Raw genomic sequence first — 24,717 nt, 5'->3', positions numbered from 1 at the left:
ATCTGTACAGAATAAATAATCTCCATTCTCTTTTTTGCCTAATAAATTTCATAATTTGAAATATTTTCACACCACAAAAAGGCTTCTAAAATACACTAGAAACTCTAGGACCTGAAGAATACCAAGTCAACTCCAGTATTCAGGCTGCTATATATGATTTGTCTACCCAATTTTATTTTTAAAATGTTATGTTTATGTTAGACTGAAGTATTATATAGCATCTGTATCATAAATTCTGCCATGACAACAGTTAGAGATTGAACAGATGATATTAATTCGACATAATGAGCTTACAGGCTTATTTAAGGGGTGTAGAAAGTTTAGCTTCGGCAGTGATAAAACACTGTCACTTCCACATTTATCCCCCACCCCACTTCAAAGAACAAGCAAAGATAAAATTAACTGGGAAAAATACTGAGTTAGGGTATTTTTGCAGCCAGCATTATGAAACCGTGAACAAGACTAGACTACTGATGACTACTTGACATGCTTAAAAAAAAAAAAAAAAACCACACACCACAATATATTTTGTTATGTTTAAATGTGAATGGTTTACCTGTAATGCCTGGACTAGAAGGATTAGATAAGGGCTTCATGCCTTCCGATGATTGCTCTACCCCTTTAGAAAGGGATCCATCCACAAGTATATCAGCTTCATCTATATCATCACAGGTTCCTCCAATTTGAAGGAAATGAAGCTCTCCACCTAAAATGTGGTTGACATTAACAGAAATAGTTTGAAACAAGTTTATGTCAAACAAGCATATATTTCCTCAAACTCACTTTTAGTTAATGAGTACATTATTTGGTCATTACATACAGTAGTTGCGAAGCATCTCAAGGCTCTTTGTATATTTAACTTTACCAGAAAAAGTAAAGCAACATAACCATGCAAATGTTCATTCCATCTGCTAATGGTTATGAATGAAAGATCAGCCAGAGAAGTTCCTTCAACACCCAAAAAGACAGCTCAGTACCCATGAAAAAAGCCAAAAACTCTTCAGATTAGCCTTTTCGTAAGTATCATACAATTCAAATCTTGCCATAATACATTGATACAACAACATTTCAACTGGAAACCCATTCAAAACAACTCAATATATTCTCTATAAAATACCACTTCCTCAACTTCTTATAGTCAGGGCTATAATCCAGGAAAAATCCACTTGTCCACTAAATTCTAGGTGTGTAGTAATCTTGCCTTGGCAAGAAGAACCTAGAGATGAGTTTCTGCAGATTTTTAAGCTTTTATTAATAAACTTAAATGCCCAACAGCTATAGGATCTCTCTGCTAAGTACCAGAAAAGTTAACATAATTCCCATTGGTTTGCTGCTGGTATTTGGAACTTTTGGGTAGCTCTTGCGAACCACGTATTTCTCACTGTTCTTTCTTTGGAAAATATAAAGTTACCTTCCTTATCTGTAGTTTTATGTTCTCTTAAGTCAGAATTTAAGATGTGAGAAGAAATTTCTTTCTTACTCCCATGCCATGGAGAAAGTTTCCCCCAATCCCAACACACCTTGCTTCTATCTGCTCCCTCAACAGGCACATATGGAACACTGCACCAATATCCATCTCTACCAGCCTAAAAATTTCTCATCCAGGGACGCTGGAACAATTTGTATAGTGGGGGTGGTTCAATGGCTCACAGCAAGCTGTAAACCCTGTATATGATGGAAACCACTTCAAGCCAGGGGGTGCAGCAGTACCCCCAGTACCACTAGTTCCAGTACCTATGTTCTCATCTGTGGCAGCAGGCAAGAGTGCCACCCATTAAGATTGCCTGACACTTCCCACTGTAAGATCCTGTTTTCAGCTGCTTAGAATTTTAGCAAAGCTTAGCTGCTTGGTCTGAAATGATCTATACTGGATGTCTGCCTCAGGATGAAGTCCTTAGACATTTTCATCCTTTTTGTTCAGGCCTATAGGTACACCTGACTTGTTCCAGAGTAGAGCTCATACAACAAAAGTTTCACTGCCCAGACCACATCTAAGCTGAGTAGGTCTCTTCCAGATGCAGAGGTTTATAGTTCAGAAAAGGGTAAGAACAGACCGATTCAAATGAAAAACATTATTCCATTTGGGGCCAAGTTCTGAAAACTTCATGGGCACCGCTTTAACTGGAAAATTGTATATGCAAGTTTCTTGTCATCTCCAGCTCCCCAATGCCCCTACCTAATGCGATTGCTGAAAAGGAAAGCCTTTTTATAACATAGGAAGTATGTGATGATGCCCCTTCCCATTGGTTCAAAACAAGGGGGTTGGTAAGAACTTGTAGAATCAACTTAAGGGATCATTGTTAATTTGGCCTTTGAACCAGTTGTCCTTCACACATCCCTGTATATTATCAGAAAGTCTATACATTATGCCTTGTTTGAAGGTTTTTTCATTCCCATCTTTAAGTTTCCACCACTTAGGTCGCTCCGGTACTCAGATGCTTCCGAGACCTCTGTGTTCTGAAGTTCAACAAGAAGTCTGTGCCATCACACAGTGCATTCATCAGGTATTACCTTACAATTGATTATTCGTGATCTCTTATCCTTAAGAAAGGAAAGATTTTGGGACTTGTTTCCTCCACTGGTTTAAGTTATGAGAGAGCTTTCTCTTTTCTAAAGCCATGTGTTCACAATCACCAAATTCAGTGCCAGACAAGTCTGTATCCCCATTGAAGTTTCTGGTTCCAACATTATAGCCTTCCTGCACTGTTTCATATCCAGCCTTCACATGTCCAACATGTGCATTTAGATTTTGTAACCCTTCACCAGCACCTTGACTTTGCAAGCTTTCCATTTGGTCTCTTATACATGTACCACATTTACTCTGCTCTAAGTATCTGGCATGGCTCCAAACTTCTTCCAGTCAGCGTTCCTATATCGCAACTTGCAGATCTCAGCTTACTCGCTCATTTCCGTAACTTTAGCTACCCTTGCTCCCCTCCCCTAACACCATTCCTAGTCAATTTTCAATGCCACTTCACTCCCCCACTATTGACTTTGTCCCCCAGCCCAAACATACAAACTCTGGGCTCTTGCCCAATGATGAGTTCTGTGCTCCTTTCACTACTCTGTCAATTAATTCAAGCTCTGGTATAATGTTTGAACAATGTGAGTGTAATGGGAAACACAGCCTTCCTGTGAACACTGGTGTGAAATTGGATGACATCCTAGAAGCCCCTGAAGTTAAGACCTAAACCCAAAAGAATGCTTTAATTTGTTACCGAGTTACTGAATTTAACTGCACTACTGTTCATTACTAACACAGTTAATATTATTTGCCACCACTAAGAAAGGTTAATCATCAGGGTTTGTCTTCACTACCTGCCAGATCAATCCAGCGGGGGTCCATTTATTGCGTCTAGTCGAGACACAATAAATCGACCGCCAAGCGCTTTCCTGTCGACTCTAGTACTCCACCAGAGCAAGAGGCACAGGCGGAGTCGACGGGGGAGTGTCAACTGTCAACTCATTGCACCTCGGTGAGTGAAGACACCTCGGTGAGTAGATCTAAGTACGTCAGCTTCAGCTACGTTATTCACGTAGCTGAAGTTGTGTAACTTTGATGGATCCCTCCAGTGTAGGCCAGGCCTCAATTTACTGTAAGCTTGCAGGATTCCGTTTGGTCACTATCATAAAAATACGTCTCATTCATAAGCAGGATATATGGCTTGAGCACAAGGCACAGAATAATGGAGACAGATGCAAACACTTAACTTCTCACACATGTAACTACAATGGGATGCATACATTCTAATTATGAATGCAAATTAACAGACTATTTCTGTACTTACTGGCAGTTTTGAAATGGAATAAAGAAAATTAGCTTTTACCCTGTTGTTCTGTTGGCTCTTGGCAAGTTGACCTGACAATTTCGACAGCTTGCCACCTGGGAGTTTGAAAGTTTCACAATTCATGAGTTATCCATATTTAGGAAAGGTTCTGGGTTTTTGAATATGAAACTTGTAATTTCCTCCCTCATTACTCAAAAAAATCAGGGAACTGATCTTGATCAAGTTTCCCCCAAAAAATATTCATTTTTGAGCTTAGGCCAAGTCAAAATTGAGTTTTCCATACAAAAGGAGTAAACAAAACAAAAAAAAACATTAAATGAAATTTCCAATAAAACATTAGAATAATATTTACCAACAATCCAACACTAATATATGGTTACAGAAATCATTACAAACCATTTCTGAAACCACAGAGTATCACGAATTTTACACTCTATATGGACTACTAATGCATTCTGCTCAATCTAGATTAATAGCATTAAATCTGTTAGCAGTTTTCAAAACAGTCAACATTTTCAAAATGCATTCTACCACAAAAAAACTTCAATCATTTTCCTCCACCTATGCATTCTGTATTAAGTAAGTAGCTTTATTTTCAGGTTTCAGATGGATTCCTCCAGCCTCCCTGCTTTCTAGCCTGGTGGAGAGCGCATCTGCAAGCTTTGTCATCTGTTCAATGTGCCAGGAAGAAGGTTTCTAAGCTACCTTTCAGCTACATATTACAAGTAGAAACATTAAAAATAGTACCAGTGCGACTGGAAGCACCAATTATTATTGGATAGCTCAGTTAAGATCAGCATCAACTTGGTATCATGGTGACCCCAGAGAACAACAGAACTTAAATAGCAATTTAATGCATTGATTTTTTTTTTACCTGAAAGATTTAGACCAACACAAGAGGGAAACAACACTTCAGATACAGAATTTGATACAAACACAAGACCCCCCCCCCCCGACTTCCCTTACCACTCACATGTGTCAGAAACAATCCAGAAATTCAACTAGGGCTATCTAATCCAAAATATGTAACGTATGGGAGTGGAAATTTAAAAAAATAAAAACAACAACACACTTCGTTCCACAATGACAAAATTATGTAAACTAACACCAAATAACTCAATTCTTAGTTGTGATTTCCTTGCAAGTAAACCATTTCATCAAAATCTTTTGCAAGACCCTTAATGAAGACAGAAACACTAATTATGGCAAAGGCCACCTGAAAGGGCCTACTCTCCTCATGGTATAATGAATTGTTACTAATAAATTTAGGCAATAAGACTGTCACCACTTTGGAACAACAGGAAAAATATATGAAGAAAAGCCAAAAACCTCATCAATAACTTTAATCAGTCGGATCTCTCTCCACTTAAGGAAAATATAAAAAGGGGAGTCAAGCATTGGAGAGTATGTAGAGGAACAGGGACCTCTCTGCATATATACTGGGAATGATCTGTTTTGAAGGAAAACAGAATTTTTCAGATAAATAAAGTTAGGTGACCGACCCGAAGAACTCAGTGATTCTATTAGTTTACAGTCCAAAGGAGGTTACTGACTCAGGAAAATGACATAACACAATTACTATTAGCAGCCAGATGTGCAACAGCTCATTTTTGGAAAAGGACAGCTCTCCCAACATTAATGGCATAAAGAAGTAGAGCAGAGTATGAGAAATTCTTTCAATGAAAAATGTGTCAGACTTTACACATCCAGATCAGGTACATTTTGTAATGGTTGCTATTTCTGGAATTTGAACAGAATACATGGACAAGAAGTTGACCAAACACAAGTGGGTATTTTTAAAGGTAATAAATACAGATTATGAATAAAATTCCTTAATACTGGTATGGTAAACTCATGTATATTAAGAATGACAAAATAAAGTTTAAAGAACTGTAAAAAAAAAAAAAGTGATTATCCAGACTTACAATCTGGCCAGAATATTGTGGTTAATAACCCTAACTCTTAAAAAACTGGCATGGAATCTTTAACCACAACACTTCTGTTATATCCTTCAAAAAGACAGCACCAATATCAGCAAAATATATCCTAACATCATGCAGAGGCACAGATTTAGTGCCAATTCAGAGACTGAAACAAAATACTTTCTCCTCAGAATGACAGATTTTCTTGAAACGCCCATCTACAAATTGACCAAAACCAATCCCTTTTAGATTTCATGATATCAAGATCATTGCCAGACATGCTTATGAACAGGAAGCCATCAAGGCCTTATTCACAAAATGCATTTTTTCCCTTTATAAAATGTTTTGAGACAAAGTTAAGAACTATTTGTAAATGTTAAATGAATTCAGTCTTAATGAAGCTTCAAAAGGACTCATTTCACAAAGCTTAGGAAAGTTATGAGAAAAATCTACCAAGAAAAAAAATGGAGAGAGAAAAATGTAAATAAAATAGAGTACTTAAAGCATAGATGGTCAAAAAGCCATGATTCCACAATCAAGAAAGAGGATAACTTTGCCTAAAAGCCAACCCTGATTCAGTGGCAAAGTGAAAGCAGCAATTAGAAATAACAAAACAATGGGAAAAAAGGGAAACTGATAGCAAATCAAAATAAATTAGAAGTTATGAAATACAGAAAATTGATATGGGAAGCTAAAGACATAGGGGGAAACCCATGGCTAGCAGAGCTAAGGACAATATGGATATTAGCAACAAAAGAAATTCTAGCAATTGTATAAGCCTAGATGGAGGTGGTAAAATTATTGTTAATGATGAAGAAAAAGCAGGAGTTGTCAATAATTATTTATGTTCCGTGTTTGGAAAGATGCATGATATCCTTTTATTACATGAGGATGTGTATTACTTTCTAGTACATTAGCAACTGAGGAGGATGTTAAACAATGCCTGCAAGGGATAAACATTTTTAAATCAACAGACTCAGATACCTTGCACCCAAAGAGTCCTAAAATAGCTGGCTGAAGAGATCTATGGCCTGCTGTGTTTTGTTTATAAATCTTGGAGTACAGGGAAAATCCAGAAGACTAGGACAACAGAATTATCAATACACTGCGTGCACCTAAAAAAATACATTCCAGTTTTAGAGATATCACCTAAACTTTAAATGTGGAATAGTGCTAGAACCAGGGGTGAACTTGAGAACATCCTCAATATATGACCCTCAAGACCACTTTTGTAGTTCTGAAACACAGTCAACATTCTACCACATTTAACATTTGTCATTTTATTATAGCGTTTATCACTTTTTGAAAAAGTTTCTTACCTTTGGTGCAAGCACACAGTCTGTCTGTGCCCGAGCAGTATATCACAGAGACAAACATATCTGGTTCCTCATTGCCCTCCTTTTTAGGTGGCTCCACTTTGGCCAGAATTTCAAAGTTCGAAAGATCTAAAATTTTTACAAATCCTCCCTGAGTAGTTATTACCAGGTGCCCAAGAGTAGAGATCTCAGATTTTTTCTCTCTCCCATTACCATTCTTAGGAGTTACATGTATTTCTTCTACAGGCTCCTCACACTCATCATCTCGATTATCCAGTATATCTGGTGGGAGCAAAATTAGTGAGGTAATTGTGTCCTGTGGGTCTTTGATATGCTGGATTTTTATTGGTTCCTCCTCTAGAGTCACTATTCTAGTGGCATAGTTCATTTTGTAAAGCACTAGATATCCACCACTAACATTTCTCTGCTCAGGCTGAATTATTAAAGGAGTTTGTACATCTGCTGGTGACTCGTGCTGGATCACACTGATATTTGTGCCATTCACAACAGCAAGACTCGACTCTAATTCACTCTTCCTTCTGTTACATAGTGCCGAATTTAATTTATTTAAATTATTCAAGGCCTCTACTTGATTTATTGCACTCAGGGATTCAACAGGGCATGTCCGTAGTCCTACTAACAAATGAACTCCATCTGCACAAGGAGTGATTGAATCTACACAAAGGTTCTCCTCCTCTGCAAACTTAGGCAGTCGCAGGCACTGAACCAATGTCCCAGGCTTTGGAACCACAGAGTTCCACTTATCAGAGTCCGGAGAAGTTAGATTGGCTGCTGCATCTGCGAATTGTTGAATGTAAGTCACAGGTGGATCCTGCAACAGCAACTGTTCCTGACTGTCCAGCTCCATCTCAATGATCTGTGGAACTGTAAAACCATCATCATGTAAACTTTTACTCATAATATTGTTCATCTGTGAAAAGATTTTTCCTGCTTTTTCATCAGACTCCTTAATGCTGTAAAGAAGCAATATTGGTAAAGTCCTCCTTACCAGAGGGGAATTCAGTTCTGAATTAGTGCAGGATTCGTTGTCAGTTGATCCCTGCTCTGATACACTCTCACCTCGAGTCCTGCTTAAACCATCCAGTGATCTCTGAGAGTTAATACTAACGGGGGAGGTAGCAGGTGATTTGTATGTTAATAAACCCCCAGCTAATAAACAAGGAAAGGGAATGTTGTGTTGTTCCAGATGCTTTTCCTTCATCTTTTCACTCTTACAGTTAGCTAGACAGGGATTTGCCCCAAGTTCTTCTAGATCCTTAACTGTGTCTTCAAGCACATTTGCAACGATTTCCCACTGAAGTTTCTCAGGCTGCTGAAGAATGCTCAGGGCTGTTACATCAAGGCTCACCTCCATGGTTTCTTTTTGTGATGTATGCCCTTTAGAACAAACAATGCATTAGTAGATATCTATATAGCTATACAGAGAGATATTCACCATAACCTAAACCAAATAAATATACATTATAGACTAATTCTATTAACTAACCATTTAGTCATTTCTCTACGTACCTTCAAATACAGAGGATACAAAAATGTGACATTTCCATACCCGGGAAAAACCTAGAAACATTTATTCCCTAAAAGTTAACCACTGTCCTTTAAATAATTAACAAAATTCAAATCAGAATGATAGAGGAAAAGAAACTGAAGACTTTCCCAACAAGCCAAACTTACCTTCCTTAGTGGCTGTCCATACTTAAACTCATAAGCCACTCAAGTGGCTCTGCTGTACACACACCAATACCCTCTCCGGCTACCTAGACAGCCCAGTATGACCCCCTCAGAAGGGCAGATTCAACTCCCACTCCTAGCTGATAAACCCAGCTACACTACCGCCATATTTTACAGTTCGCATCAGCTGACAAACCATCCAGCAAAACACCCCTGCAGTATTCCTAACGACCAATCATAAAATATGAAAGAACCACCACCAACACTGAAATATGACCTGGTCTAATTAAACTGGAACAATGCAAGGATAAAATTTAAAAAGGGACTCCGAGAAGTCACAGAATCTTTGCATTATTTAGTAAACATGAATGATTGCAAACAAAGGTCCTAGGTTGATACCAAACCAGGAAGAAGAGCTGAAGGAAAATAAATCCTGAGCGTCTTCTTTTCCAGCATTTAAACTTGAAGATCCAGATTTCTTCACCTCAAGTCTACTCCCTTGTACTTATGCATTATGATATATTTAATTACATGATCACAGTTTTCCTGCAAGAACCCTATCTCATTCAGAGTGCAAACTGGAGAATGTAGAGCGAGTGAGGCAGTTCTAATCTCCCTCCCCACCCCATCCTTTGACATTTCAGTGAGGACCCCAACCTTATTCCCTTTGCACAGAAAATGAAGAGGTCTTGCAAAGAGCAGCTGTGATCATGTCATTAGCTAGCAAAATACATCTATACAAGCAAATAGAATTAAGATTTAGGGGACTATCTTTGTCACTTCCTGACTTTCAAGTGTTTCCCTTCTAAAGCTTTAAACAAGTTTTATTTAATATAAAAAACTGATAATTTTTTTTTTTTGCAAGATTTCTACTTCTCAACAGTACAAACCTTGTTAGAAATAAGCTGAAGCTTTCCTTTGCCTCAGTTTGAGAGGTTATTTTATTGATAGTCATGTAATCAATTTGTGGTATCCAATAAAGATTATATTAGATAACTAAGTCAGATAAACAAAAAGGAATATTCAAGTCACATTTTTGTAAAGTTGAATTTAACTACTGGTATTCCCCTTAACTACAAAAATTCAGCTGCAGTAAGTTGATCATGGCACCCTTTTTGCTGCTCACCCCACTACTCTGCTTCAGACGGATACCATTCCCAGATATTACAATTATACATTTAGTTCACCTCTCAGTCTTAAAAGGTGGTCCCTCTAGAATGAAATCAGGTTTAAACTGCAGTTTTTATATACTCCTTTTTAAGGACAGAGAAATTTAGCCTTCAGAGATATGAATGTGGTACATTTCACAAACACTGTTCAATCCAAAAACTCTTGGAAATTCAAGGTTGCTGTGAGTATCTCACTTCTGAATTTCCTGACTTTAGACTTTTTAAGTTTGCTCCTCACTCCCGTCCTACTTATTCTCAATTTACCAACACAACTGAGAATGAGCACAGCAGTGAGTTTACTCGTCCCCTCTTCTCTACCTCCTTCCTTGCTTTGTCTATAAAACATCATGCAAAATGGCATGATATAAATAAGTCAAAATCTGAAAGACAGCAAAGTTATCTCACTGTATTTTATTCTTTTCAAATAAAAGGCACTAAAGAGTATTTTTTAAAAGGTATAGTTTTACATCTCAATCTTCACTGTTGCAATACCACAGGGGGGAAGAAATGTCAACTACAGTCAATAGTCTTTTCAAATTCCTGTTGTCCTTGTCCAGCAACTGTTCATTTAACCAGTGATGTGTAAAAGTTATAATAAAATTAAATGAAAACAGATAATGCAGACAAGCATGACAAGAATAAAAACAACAAATCCTGTACAGACTCCAGTTAGGTAAATAAACATGAAGGTTTATACCTACTGGTGAGAAACAGCAAAAAACAAACCCAAGAATCTTTATAATTCAATATAGCATTTGGGTCCTTAGTAATTTTGTCACTACGGAAAAAGATTTACACAACTGAAAGTTATTGTACAACTGCTAAAGTTGACTTCTCACATTTTTATTTTAAGTCTCCCACAGAACTATGTATTTCCTCAGTTCCAGAAATGGGACAATCCAGACCCAAACGCAAACTATCAATATTTTGCTTTCTTTTTTACTTTAGCTTTGAACTTTATGTGCTTTTTTGGTTACATGAGCTATTCAGATACTGCATTAAACACTTTTCAGACACTACTTTCATACAGGACTGCACATTCTTCCCCAATGACAATTTTTCCCCCCATTAACACAGTTTGAGAAGAACTTGAATGCTATTTTGAAATTTAACATCCTTCTAGTATCATCTAACATACAATTTCACTAGCTGAATGATAATTTCTAATTTTCAAATGCCTATATCTAACTTCATTTACTTTTACATTACTTCATGGTCATAAACCCCAGTTGATTATGCTGCAGTTCTAATGCTTCATGCTATTTAAAATGCAAACACATTTGTATGCCACTATTACTTTTACTATTAGTTCTTTCCACTACAAAAGGTATGTAATGTGATTTTAACCCCTTGCCGTGGGATTTTAAGTAAGTAAAGTGTATTTTGCCATTTTACATTTTCCCAAAAAGCTTTAGCTTGTCACAGACTAAAGTGTGGGCATGTAGCGTAGCTGTAAATGTGATCCAAGACTATCTTTTCATATGTACATGCAAGAAAGCAGAGTTCAAATTAACTTCATTTCCTAACCCACAAATACTTAAATTCCTAACAGATTTTTGCATATAGTGTTCAAAAAATATACCCACCTGTCACAGATTCTGATCTGGAATGCTCTTCACTGTCTGAATCCTCCAGCAGATCATCACTAAAAGCGCAACACAGCTCAGTGAGATTCTAAAACATGGCAACTGCAACATTTTCAATCATGGATTACATACTTTGCATTTACTCAGCCTCTATCCATCAAAGATTGTACAAAACAATGTTTGAGATACAATAGGTTTTATGCCTATTTTAAAAACAGAAACTGGGGAATGAGCAGGCTGACAAACTTGCCCAATGTCATGGGCTAGAATTAGAATTCAGCGTTCTCAATTCCTAATCTTATACAGACTATACACTCCCTTCAGAGTAACAGAAGTCATTCAATGACATTTAGGTAGCAAAGTGTTCATACTACCTCCCTATTAACTAAGTATTACGCTGTACCATGTCCAGAGGGCAAGACTGGGATGCTCTTATCTGAATTCTCTTAGAGATCTCTCCTAGTACTGATGGAGTGGCCTCTGAGGAGCCAGTCATCCAAATACGGAAAGATTGCAATACTCGACTGATGCCGCTACTGCTGACAGGGCCTTAATAAAGGCCCTTCGAGCCACAGAGATTCCCAAAGAGGACGACACTGTATTGGTAATGCTCTGAGCCTATGACAGACCACAGAAGACTCTTGAGGGAGGGATGAACAATGACATGAAAGCAGGTATCTTGGAAGTCAAGAGCAAAAAGCCAGTCCTCTGGATCTAGGGATAGGATTATGGTAGCTTGAAGTGCTGCAATAGGACATAGGTGTTCTAGTTCCTGAGATCAAATATCGGCCTCCAACCACCAGGGAACATTAAGACTCCTCGACTTGCTCTAATGGAATCTGGAGGGATTCTGCCAGATGCTTTCTGAAGTCCTGGAAAGCCCTAAAGTTATCTATATCAGAGAGCAGTTGTGGCATCACTGGCTCAGCAGGGGAGGAAGAGGACTTGACCAAAAGGGGCAACACTTCATTTTGTGGCTCTTCCTCCTTGTGGATCTCCTCACATACCAGAGAATCATACAGTATGGGTGAGCGGTCTTGTGGTGCCAGTGGCTGTTGTGTTGGTGGTGTTTCTTGCAGGCTGATATCCTATAAAATTGGTCACTAAAGCATCCAGGGGTTCCAGCAAGCCCAACAGTATTCGTGCCCAAGGAACACAGGGCCATGTGCTGGACTCTGGAAAGTCCTCTTCAGGGTGCGTACCTAGAAGTGCAGGGTGGTACAGAGCTGAGACAGAGCCTGGACGGAAATCTGTCTGAGGAGGTGTCATCGCCCACGCTGAATGGGAGGCTTTTGGGCACTGGTGCTAGTACCAGAGATGGCATGTCAAGTCCTGTTCAGATGAGTAAGGGTTCAATCATGAACTGCCAAAGTGGCACCTAGGAACAGCTCTTACAGTGCTCCTTAGGAAAAGGGACTCTGGTTCCTCCAAGATGTGGAAATTCTCAAATGAAAGAAATCTGGACGGTGCTGGAGGACTATGACAGTGAGAGCTGGAGGGCTAGAATGGTACCAGGGCCCATAATGGGGATGGCTGCAGGTCTGGAGATGCAGGCGGTATCTCAGATTGTTTCTGTCCAGAGGAGGATGGTACCAGGGATGGAGTAAGTTGTTGGTTTGAGATGTCTCTGTAGCTCTGAAAGGATGTCAGTATCGATGTCCTTGAGGTGGTCTTCGATGCATCTTAGTACCTAGAAGTGTCAGACATTGAGGAAGGTGCCTCTCAGTATTGAGAAAGGTGCCTCTCGGTGATGCTTAGTTGAGGATTTCTCCAATTGAGACTTCATCTTAGGTGGTACCAAAACCTTGGTACCAGTGTCAGCTGGAGCCTTGACTGTACCCATTGTGGGATGCAAGATCTCTAGAGAGTCAGCTTTAAGAGATGATTTACCCTTCTTTCAAGAGTTGCTGACAAGGAAAAAGTGTTTTCTTCTCTTAGAAGGTTTCATCTCTGAAATCACCCCTGGAGCGCTGGAAGTCACCGGTACAACCTAAGAGGTTAAGGACAACGTATGGAGGGGGGAAAATCTGACCCTGCCAGTGCTAAGGAGTATTCCAGGAGGAGAAACTCTCACGTAGCTTCTCTATCTTTGCAGGACATGCCCTTAAACCCAGTACAGACTTTGCACTTGGACAGGACGTGAGATGGGGAATAAAGTGGACCTGGGAAATTATAGACTAGTGCATTTAATTTTGATACCCAGAAAGATACTGGAACAAATTAACAATCAATTTGTAAATACCTAGAGGATAACAGGGTGATAAGTAATAACCAACGCAGATTTGTCAAGAACAAATCATGTCAAAACAACCTAATTTCCTTCTTTGACAGGGTTACTAGCCTACTGGATAGGGGGAAAGCTGCAGACATGATAACTTGAGTTTAGTAAGGTTTCTGACAGTCCCAACATGACATTTTCACAAGCAAACTAGGGGAATATGATCCAGACAAAATTACTATAAAGTGAGTGTTTAACTGGTTGAAAGACCATATTCAAAGAGTAGTTTTCAATAGTTTGCTGTCAAACTGGGGGAGCATATCTAGTGGGGTCCCACAGGGGACTGGTACCTACTCTGTATTTTCATTTATGATTTGGGTAAAGGAGTGGAGAGTGCTTATAAAATTCACAGATGACACCAAGCTGGGAGAGGTGGTTAGCACTTTGGAAGACAGTATTAGAATACAAAAATGACAATCCTGACAAATTGTAGAACTGGTCTGAAATTAACAAGATGAAATTCAATAAAGACAAGTATTATACTTAGGAAGGAAAAACCAAATGCACAACTACAAAATGGGGAATAACCGGAGAGGCAGTAGCACTGAAGAAAAGAAACTGGGTGCTATAATGGATCACATATGATTGACTTATATTCAATGTACTCCAGTTGCCAAAAAAGCTACTATCATTCTGGGGTGTATTAACGGGAGTGCTGTATTTAAGACATAGGAGATAACTATCCTGCTCTACTCAGCACTGGTGAGGCTTCAGCTGGGAACTAATTCTGGGCACAACACTTCAGAAAAGAGGTGGACAAACGGGAGAGAGTCCAGAAGAGAGCAACAAAAATGATAAAAGGTTTAGAAAATCTGACCTCTGGTCACGTTTAGTCTTGAGGGGAAAAAAGCCTGAAGGGGTGGGGGGGCTGATAACAGTCATCCAATATGTTAAGGGCTGTTAAATTGTTCTCCATATCCACTTAATATAGGACAAGTAGTGATGGGTATAATCTGCAGCAAGGGAGATTTAGATTAGGTAAGAGGAAAAACCTTGTAAGTATAAGGATAATTAAAAGCACTGCAATAGGCTTCCAAAGGAGGTTCTCCATCATTGGAGGTTTTTAAGAATAGATTAGATAAGCACCTGTCAAAGATGGTCTTGGTATACTTGGCCCTACCTTAGCGTAGGGGACTGAACTAGATGACCTCCTGAGGTCCCTTTCAGCCCTACACTTCCAAGATGCTTCAAGGCACCGGAGACAGCTGGAGTGCCCACTGCCACAGGGAAGAGACCTGTGGCAAGTCTGGCAGGGTTTAAACCTGAGGACTTGGGAAAAGCCATAGACCACAAAAGTTGAGGAGTTAAATTCAATAGGGGGGACCCCTCCATGCACAAAATGAACTAAAAAAAACATACTAAATAGAGTAAATAAAGCTAAAAAGTAAGAAAGGTGGGGAAACAGCTAGGAAGCAGTGGACACTGCAGCTGCTCCATGTCAAGCTTCAGGCAGTAGAGAAGGAACTTAAGCAGTGGCAGGTCTGTGCCTCCCTACTGCGACACCTGGGAGCACACAGTGCTGCACTGGGCAGCCACAGACACAGTTGTTTATAATCTGCTGTTGAGAGTACACAGGCACACACACATATCCTATGGTGGAACACCAACAGGGATGTATACTTGAAGATGAATTTCAGTTAAAAAGAAAAATAAATTTCTGCTTCCATGCAGACTAGCTATTACTTTCTGGATCCCCTGAAGTTTAGTAAAAATGTTTAGAAAGGAGACAGAAAATTTTGTCACATCACCCTTCAACACTGACTTCCCCAGGAGTTTTCCATCAATGATTGTTTTATGGGCATGAGAGAAAGAAAATCTACATTAAATTTATTATGCTCAGATATAGTAATAAGATCTCACAGAATACAGAGACGTATTCGTTGTGAATATACACACGGTGTTTTTTGGCAACTGCCATCCTTCCCTTTGCCTGATATCATCTCTTCAGTCTGCATCAAGTCATAGCTAACAGATTGAAATGCCTCAGGACAGGGTTTGTATTCTCTTTGTAAAAGGCCTTGCAAACATACGATTCTATAAACACACATTTCATAACCAAGGTAAGCAGTAAGGAAAGAATTATAGTTCTTAGTACTTCCATAGTAATTTGTACTTTAAAAGCAGTGTACAAACAACCAATTAATAAGACATGGAAAAGACAAGATCTGGCAACTCTTAAATAATTTTACTTGATTTCAAAAGCATAATGATTAGAAACTACACTTTCCAAAAGCTTTAGAACACTTGCATTTAACTACTATCCCGTGTGATTAAAATGAAGATCTATTCTTGACACTTAAGTTCCCCTACATTATTTCTAGCTTCCTGCATCACAATATTTCAAGCAAACTCTGATAATGTATCCCTTCTACCTGCAAGTTGAAAACTGCACACATTAAGACAGATGAGGAAAGTATTTTTAAATATAGCTGGGGTAAAACAGAAGCTTTGAAAGAAAAATGATCATCATTCACCAGACGGGACTTCAGTGACATTTTTACATCACGTAGTAGTACATAAGCATCACCACTCCACATTCCACTCCCATCTCCATGAATAAGCAAATGATGAATTTCTGCTTTCTAACTAAGTGTGAATAAGTTTAATGGCATTTCTAATACATTATCCAAGATGGATCATTTTAAAAAGATATTTTTAAATCTGGAAGGTTAGCATACCTGTCTCCTTCCAATTTTGGTATATCTGAGCAGCTAGAGGAATCTTCTAGCCATGCTAATGTTGGTCTCCTTGAGTCAACCCCTGAGCTCTGTTCTCCTGACAACACAAGCTGTTGAACAATTGCTGGATCATATGCATTGATCTCAAACTTTAAGTGAACCTGAACAAATAAAAATGTAGAGGTGTACATTGATTTAAATTGACAAAAAAAACAATTACTACTGAATTCTTAAATAAGATGTACCTTCATAAGTTTGGAAACATCCCATATGCAGATCTTTCCTCGTTTTGTTGCTGCAGCTAGAAAGTGAGGGCAGCTTCCTGATCCAAAGCAGGCTATCCTGTCAGTGCCATCTGTGCAGGGAAACTGTGCTGGACTTGTTGCAAGTGTGACTGAGAGGGGTACGTTCTGTGTGTGCTCACCTTTGACAAATGGGCAGTTTGGGGAATGTCGCTCATGTTCAGACCTTTGTGCATTAAAAAAAATATATATATCAAAACACTGGCTTCTCAGAGCAGCAATTTTGTATTAGAATACCCTCTACTAACTATTAAGATCAATTTCCATGTTTGTGAAGACACTACATACATAATGCAGAAGTAATATCTCAACCTGTAATAGAGTTGAATCATACAATGAAATTGTTTTAACCAGAGTATAAGAATACCATACTGTTATTGATCCTTAGTTTGTGGTTATTTCTCAATAACCATATTGTATGAAATGCTTAAAGGACTTCCACATATCCAACTGCAGGGGATTTGCATACACCATTAAGAGAAATAACCATGAAGTTATCATGACAACTGCTGGGCTCCGACTGGCTACTAATGTCAAAAGAGCAAGCAGTAAGATGCTGTAACAAGAGAGAAAATTTAACTCAAGAGTATATACAGTATCATCACTTGTAATACCAGACTTCATCTTTAATGTAGCTTTAGTAATAAGTGAAGTACTGTTTAGATCTACATTTCTCCCTACAGAAAGGGACACTGAGATATGTAGAGTCTTAACCAATAAAAATAAAAAAAAACTAGTAAGACAAGTGTGAAAGATTTCTGAATTAAATTTGTGCAGTCGGTGGAGATACTGAAAAGAATCATAATTCTTTACTAACACCTGAAGGATAGTATCAAAGAAGAGAAAATCATCAAATGTAGTAAAAGGGGTAAAGAAGAAGCAAAGGGCTAAAATTAAAAGAAAAAAAAAAATTCAGGCCAGCCAGAATGTAATTTAGCAAATGTTCAATTTAAGACATGTATTTAAGACAAAGTTAGATCAGGCACCTAGAAGCAGGTAAAGAAATGCACTCATGCATACATTTAACAAGTCATTTGAAAACTAGTGATCCCTTTATTTAAAGGAGGTAAGATCCAAATCCGTTTCTCTTTTCACACTTTATATCAGTAACCTCATCAACTGTCACACCTAAAACAGAATCCTGAACTCAAGTATTTACAAGTGAAGAGATTTTAGGTAAACCTAGCATGTCAGAAGACAGACCATTAAAATTTAAAATTATTCCAAATGAGAGAGAGAGAGAGAGAGAGAGAGAGAGAGAGAGAGAGAGAGAGAGAGAGAGAGAGAGAGAGAGAGAGAGAGAGAAACACCAAGAGCTTTCACCAAGTGCAGTTTCATTCTTTTCCTGTTTTATAGGTAGTGCAATATTGTGCTACTTAAAATGGCAGGACAGTTTGCATTTAACACTGGTATTTTTGGAAATCCATTGCTTCAAAACTTTCTAAATACAAATGCGTAAGAAGAACTCAGGGAAGGTATGTCTACCAAAGTGCTCCACTTAATTTTTTTCACCTAATATATTTTTATATTATACAGAAAGCAAAATAGGTCTCACATTCCACAAACACTTAGGGCATGTCTACACTTACCTCCAGAGCAATCGAGCCAGCAAGGGCCAATTTATCGCATCTAGTGAAGACGCGATAAATCGATCGCCAAGCACTCTCCAGTCGACTCCGGTACTTCACTGGAGCGAGAAACGTAGGTGGAGTCGACGGGGGAGAGTCAACAATCGACCTACTGCAGTGAAGACACCGCGGTAAGTAGATCTAAGTATGTCAACTTCAGCTACGTTATTCACGTAGCTGAAGTTGAGTAACTTAGATTGATCCCCGCGCAGTGTAGACCAGGCCTTAGACTCACCAAGGTTCATCTGTAGGCTCCCAGCATACCAAACACACACTGCAGGTAAAACACATGGCTCTGTCATCTCCTGATGAAGCAGGCTATAAAAAGAGAAGGAAGTAGCTGTGCATCAATGATGTCAACATATCAGTTTTAAAAGAAACAATTTAACTAATTATTTTATTCTTTTTTTTATACTGTATACTTTATTTCTGACAGCAAGATTTAAGCATTACATCCATATGCTGCACATAAGTTTAGACAGCAAGAGGCAGTATTTTAAGTTGAAAAAGTACAACACTACGCTACTACGTAAAAGACAGACGGAGCACTGAAAACTTCTCTGGCCAAGCCACTGGAGATGAAGGAATATCAGAGGTCTCAAACAAGAAAGAAGAGTAATTACTTTAAGTAATTTTTGTTGAAAAAAGTCACACAACTGTATGATACAAAACAGCTGATAAATAATGCTCAGATTTTGTTAACATATCTGCAAATTTTTAAATACCACCTAAAAGATTGAAGAATGCTAAACTATCTGCTAATCTGTTAGAGTGCAAATATTCCATTCCATTTTGTCTCTCATACAAGAGCTTAACATCCATACTTAGCATTTTTCCCTTTGTTCCCCAAGTCATTAAAGTACAGTATATCTAGGAAACATTTAAATGCAACTCTGATATTTCTCATGATACTGCATTTGTTCTTGGTTGAAAATTGCTAGCAAGCATGTAGGGTCTAACAAAAAAAATTCTTTACTAAGTATCACTAGTTATTTTTAGGCTGCCTTGCAAAAAAGGCTCACCTTTTAAATGCATTTAACAGGCTTAGCAGTTGGCAAATAATGCTGATTTCAGTGGATGTAAGCTAGCCTTACAATAAACTAAAAGACCTACTGTACCATATATGGATTTACATAGTGAAGGCTAACTTAAGGGAGCTAATGAAAAGCATGGGGAAACAACATTAGAAAAAGATTTGTGATTATATTTAACTGATTATTCAACTAGCCCTAGATGTGTTTTGAACCTTCACCACATTAAGGACAATTTAAAATGTTATTTCAATAAGTCCCATTAAGTCAGTCTAATTTAGTGAACAAAGAATTCAGATCAAACTTTTTGCTTTTTCTGCCTTATGTAAGCTCTCTCTTCATAAAGGAGAAAGCTTTCAGTTACACAGAAATTGTTCAGTAATCTAGTGAGGTGAAAATAAATTAATGTAATGTTGATGATTAACAGAATCGGAGTAATTATTTTTGGTCAGAAATACAGATTTAAAAAAGAGTGCTACATATATGGGAACTCAAATCATTATCCTCCACTGACCATGGTCAAAAAAGAACTGACCTTGGAATTATTCTGGGGATAGCCTCAATGCACTTAAAGCACGAGACATCTCCTAGCTAGAAAGGGCTCAGTTACTTCAGAATTCTTGAGTTAAGAATTTCTGCCTGATCTTGTGCTACAAACAGATAGGAACCCATTGAGAAGTTTATCTTTGAAGAGCATTCATACGCTTTCCTCTGTATCTCTTTTAGTGTAAAATACGGCAATAATGTATTTATATCTAAAACTCATCATCTTTTTACCTGATGATAGAACCCAGCTTGAGCCATGGGATCTGGCTGCGCCCATCTATACCCTACATGAGGCCATGAGGTGAATGTCTCCCGTCTGTTAGCCTCACTATACATCAAGGACCTATAAAGAGACATTTTATGTTATCCAAAGTGTCATTTAGAAGAATATTAAATGACTACAGGCTGCACAAACATCTAAGAAAGCAAATGCCATCAGTAAACAGATAAAATTAAAATCAAACTAAAATTAGCCATTTTTGCAACTATCAGGAAAACTATGGGAAAGAATGGTTTATCAACACTTGGATTTCAGAAAATTTCTTCAAATAATTTAAATATAAGGCAATAAATACGTGATCAATTTCACATGCAGGAATAAAGTTTGAATGTACTGTAATCCACTATGCACTCTTCAGCCAGATGGAAAAGAATAAGCATTAAACACTATCAAAATTATTCTCCTTGTCTGATATTCAAAACCTATCTAACCCCTAAAAATGAGGCATACAACTATCTGAAAATCCCACTGAATAATCTTTGCTACCAAAACCAGACTAGGATGCCAGAGATGGAGATACATACTTTGCTGTATCCAAAAGGTCATTATTTTAGCGCAAACTTAACTGAAATTATGCCAAGTCCATGTAAGACAATATGCTACATCATAAATACATTGTAAGCTAAATTCTGAATTATGCAGCTGAGGTTACATAAACCTTTATTAATGTTAAAGTAATGAAGCCTGTATCTTTTCTAGTTTCCACAACTGTTTATCTTTTCAGTATGTTCCACACATGGGTCTTAGGGGATTGAGAACTGTATAAAACAGTGGTCCTAAACTTTTTGGACCACTCACTAAGTGACCCAATCTCATCCCATAGTGCATCATATCCCAGACACCTTTGCAGGTGAAAAGAATTGTACTATGGTGGGAGCTGGTGCTGTTGAACAGAGGAATGCCCCCACCTCATCACCTCTCATTCTTTAGAGTTTCAGGTGAGAAAACACAGCACTTCTGAACAAAGTTTCAGCTCCCCACTGCCTCTCCCCTGACAGTCTATTCTGCTGCCAGAGCCTTTCACTGCAGCAGGGAAAAGCTCTGGCAGTGGAACACAATACTGCTAACAATATCAGTGTAGATGTTGGAGGCACTGCTTGGGCAGGTAGTGAGCCTGTGTAAGGTACATATTGGGGGTTCAGGCATGTAGGGCACTATACTCACCTAAGCAGTGCCTCATTGTCTACACTGCTGTTTATACCCATGCTAAATAGGTGTGCAGTGTCGGTACTGTAAATGTAGATGTACCCTTTTGCTTAACATGCTTGAAAGAAGTAATTATGAAACTGGGAATTCAAGGTAGTTTTATTCCCCATCTCCAAGATCAGTCCAAGGAGTTTTCTGCTGCCAAGTGAAGACACTGTAAATAGCTCTTTATTTGGGACACTGTAGTATAAAAACAGTGTTGCACTATTGTTGTGCATAAGAATTAAGTTTGGTGGTCTATACTAGGTATATGAGTGAATGTATGTGTTATGATGTCTATCAAAACAGACATAAATGACTCTCACAACACACCGACAGCCACTACATCAAATTGTGGTCATATCAACTCAAGCTGTGAACTTGGGAGATCCAACATTAAAAGCAGGGCCTGGGTAAGTTAAACCTTGCAGAGAAGTCTAAGGAAAAATATGTGTGCTGCAGGAAGTGGTTTTGACACTTTGCTCCAAATAAATATCAGTACAGAAACATGCCAAAAGTTATTAAGCAATGGCCTAAAAATATACAACTATAGCAACCTAACTAGCAAGCAGGTATCATTTATTATCTTAACCTTAACAAGGTATTGCTGGAATCAGGAAAAGATCAAGCAATAGCAAGACAAGTGCAGTTTTCTCCTTTTGCTGCTGAAAAGGAAGTGATTGAAAGGAAGCATTTATACTCTGCAGAGGATGGCACAAATTTAAGAGGTAGGGGAATTCAACCAGTCTTCCACTAAGGAAGTAACACCCAGGAGTTATAAATCCACAGAGGTAGTATCTTTGGAGAAACAGTAGTTTTATTTAATAATGCCAAAATTTGTAAAAATCATTTACACTAAACCTTTACACATTAACCAGTTTCTGAACTCCCCATTTTCTTTTCCCGCAGATGGATAAATCCAATTTCTCCTTATTGAAGAAATCAGAATGATCCACAATCTACTTTGATCCAGACAAAAGGTAAAATTCACCATTAACATTTTTTTAATATACCTGTCCACAGATCGACCAGGTCCCACGCCAAGTTCTGGTCGCGCACTGGGTAAGAGGTAAGATAACCTATCCATCACAGAGGAGGCTACAGGTAAGGCAGCAATATTTTGATTTATCTTCTTAAGTTCATTTACAATGGCGTTGGCGACAGACTTCAATACATGATGAGGAAGATGGAACGTAACTGTTGCCCACTGAATTAAGAAAAAACATTCAATTTGATATTCAAAAAGTTATTACAAGAAATTACAATACAAATATTTCACCTGGAAATCAGAAACAAGAATCAAGAAATACTAATGTCCAGTCTTGTGTTTAATAAGTGTGTCATTGATGCTAGCATCAGAATACTAATACAACACAAACATTTGTTCAATTTTTTAAAACTGCAGCTCATGAAAACTGAGTGCATTTATTACAGTTAGTAATCTCATTTGATTATACCACTCAATGCTGCACATGGCGGCCAAATTCAGCAATGTGAGCTCTAAAAATGCCTCAATTAAGATTTTTTTTTTGGTGAATTATAGTAAAAAAGTTGAGTCATTTGAGTTATAAAAGCAGGAAAAACATGAGATACCTTAAAACTTAATAGCCTTTTTTTATATCCCAATTTAGTTCTCAATCAGAAGTGTCTTTAATGTCTGAAGAAATTTTTTTTTTTTTTTTTACAAATAAAAGTCCTGAAGTCATACCGTTGCTCTGTAGAGTTTTAGTGGGGATTTTTAAATAACCACTTGTTTGCAAGTCTTTGGAGGTTAAGTTTGATGCCTACTCAGAAAAGAGTTTGGAAATAGAGATCTGATATTTAAACGTTTTATAAACTTTTTTTTTTAAAAAGTTAAAGAGGCAGATCATTCTTTATTCAAAACTTCAGCATTTCATACAGTATTCCATTTTGCAGAGAAATCAGAAAGGTTGTTAGAGGACTAAACATGTGTCCACTTTTAAATGGAAATTGGTATGCAAAACAATATGGTTTCTGGTATTATGATTTATTATGAATTTCAGCAAAAGTAACTAACAGGTACACCGAGTTTCCATAAATTCAAAGATTACTCAAAATGCATCAATTTTAGGAGAGTCCAGAGGTCCTTTGGACACTTCACTTTTAAATGTACTCTTGTGCTACTTTACCTAGTTGCCGTGTGCGCCACATACTTGCAATTAAGTGTAAATTAACCAATCAGGGTCTTTTTACTATGTTATTAAACAATTAAGTTAACAACTTGCACTGAAGTATTAACTTATTTCTTGTGAGGATACACACACACACAAATATTTACCCTGTCATTCTGTTTTAATATGAATATATAGTACTATAGCCAGCTATTACTGTAGCTCTTTTGGGTAATGTTGATTGCTAATTTGGCTCCTCAACCACGGAGGTCTGAGTATCACTGCAATAGAGCATTTCATACTGAAGCAATAGCCCCACCAGTCAATCCCTGAGAATAGCATGTTAATGGCCACAAATCCCCAGATTAAGAGTGAAACACACTACAGACCAGCCCCTTGTCAAAACAACTTAGGCAAAAGCATTTAAATTACATTTTAAAAGTTGAAAAGTGTTGCATTGCTTTACCCATTCTGTTATCTGTATGTTCTGTATTTTGACTGTAAACTTTGGGGTCTTTCTTACTGCTCGTAAAGAGCCTAACCTATGGATGCTACATAAATATTTATTTTATGTTGATGCGAAGAGTTAGGCAAAGATTTTAAAGTTGGTTAACTGTTTTCAATTACATTTTGTTGCTGAGGAATTGGAGGGTTTTTTTCTTTTAGGCCAAATCCTGTTACACTGTAGACAAGGAAGTTTACAATTCAAACTCATGTCTCACAGGAACAGAAAGAACGAATTTTATACTTGTTAGGAAAGGTAAGCCATTCTAGGAAGACTAGTGAAGCTGCTCAGACCAACTGTACTATTAGATTAGAATAGATTTACAGTAACTCCTCGCTTAATGTTGTCGTTATGTTCCTGAAAAATGCTACATTAAGCGAAATGATGTTAAGTGAATCCAATTTCCCCATAAGAATTAATGTAAATGGGTGGGGTTATATTTCAGGGAAATTTTTTTCACCAGACAAAAGACTATATTACATACGTATACACATACACACACACTGCAAGTTTTAAAAACAAACAATTTAATACTGTACACAGCAATGATGATTGTGAAGCTTGGTTGAGGTGGTGAAGTTATAGGATGGAAGAGGGTGGGATAGTTCCCAGGGAATGCCTTGCTCCTAAACGATGAACTAGCACTCAGCTGAGCCCTCAAGTGTTAACATATTGTTGT

General features: G+C 37.9%; 1 protein-coding gene across 1 annotated transcript in view; it reads right to left on the bottom strand.

The window, feature by feature from the left end:
* The window catches only part of BIRC6 (baculoviral IAP repeat containing 6), a 320,140-nt gene that overhangs the window by 273,781 nt on the left and 21,642 nt on the right, over positions 1-24,717 (bottom strand). Inside the window, 8 exon segments of the mRNA XM_073338417.1 lie at positions 557-706; positions 7,030-8,424; positions 11,474-11,532; positions 16,430-16,590; positions 16,675-16,897; positions 18,595-18,677; positions 20,168-20,279; positions 22,415-22,608. Coding sequence (XP_073194518.1) covers positions 557-706; positions 7,030-8,424; positions 11,474-11,532; positions 16,430-16,590; positions 16,675-16,897; positions 18,595-18,677; positions 20,168-20,279; positions 22,415-22,608 — 2,377 coding nt within the window.

Source organism: Lepidochelys kempii, chromosome 3 (assembly GCF_965140265.1).
Source record: "Lepidochelys kempii isolate rLepKem1 chromosome 3, rLepKem1.hap2, whole genome shotgun sequence".
Lineage (NCBI taxonomy): Eukaryota > Metazoa > Chordata > Testudines > Cheloniidae > Lepidochelys > Lepidochelys kempii.
This window is presented reverse-complemented; position numbering and strand designations above follow the sequence as displayed.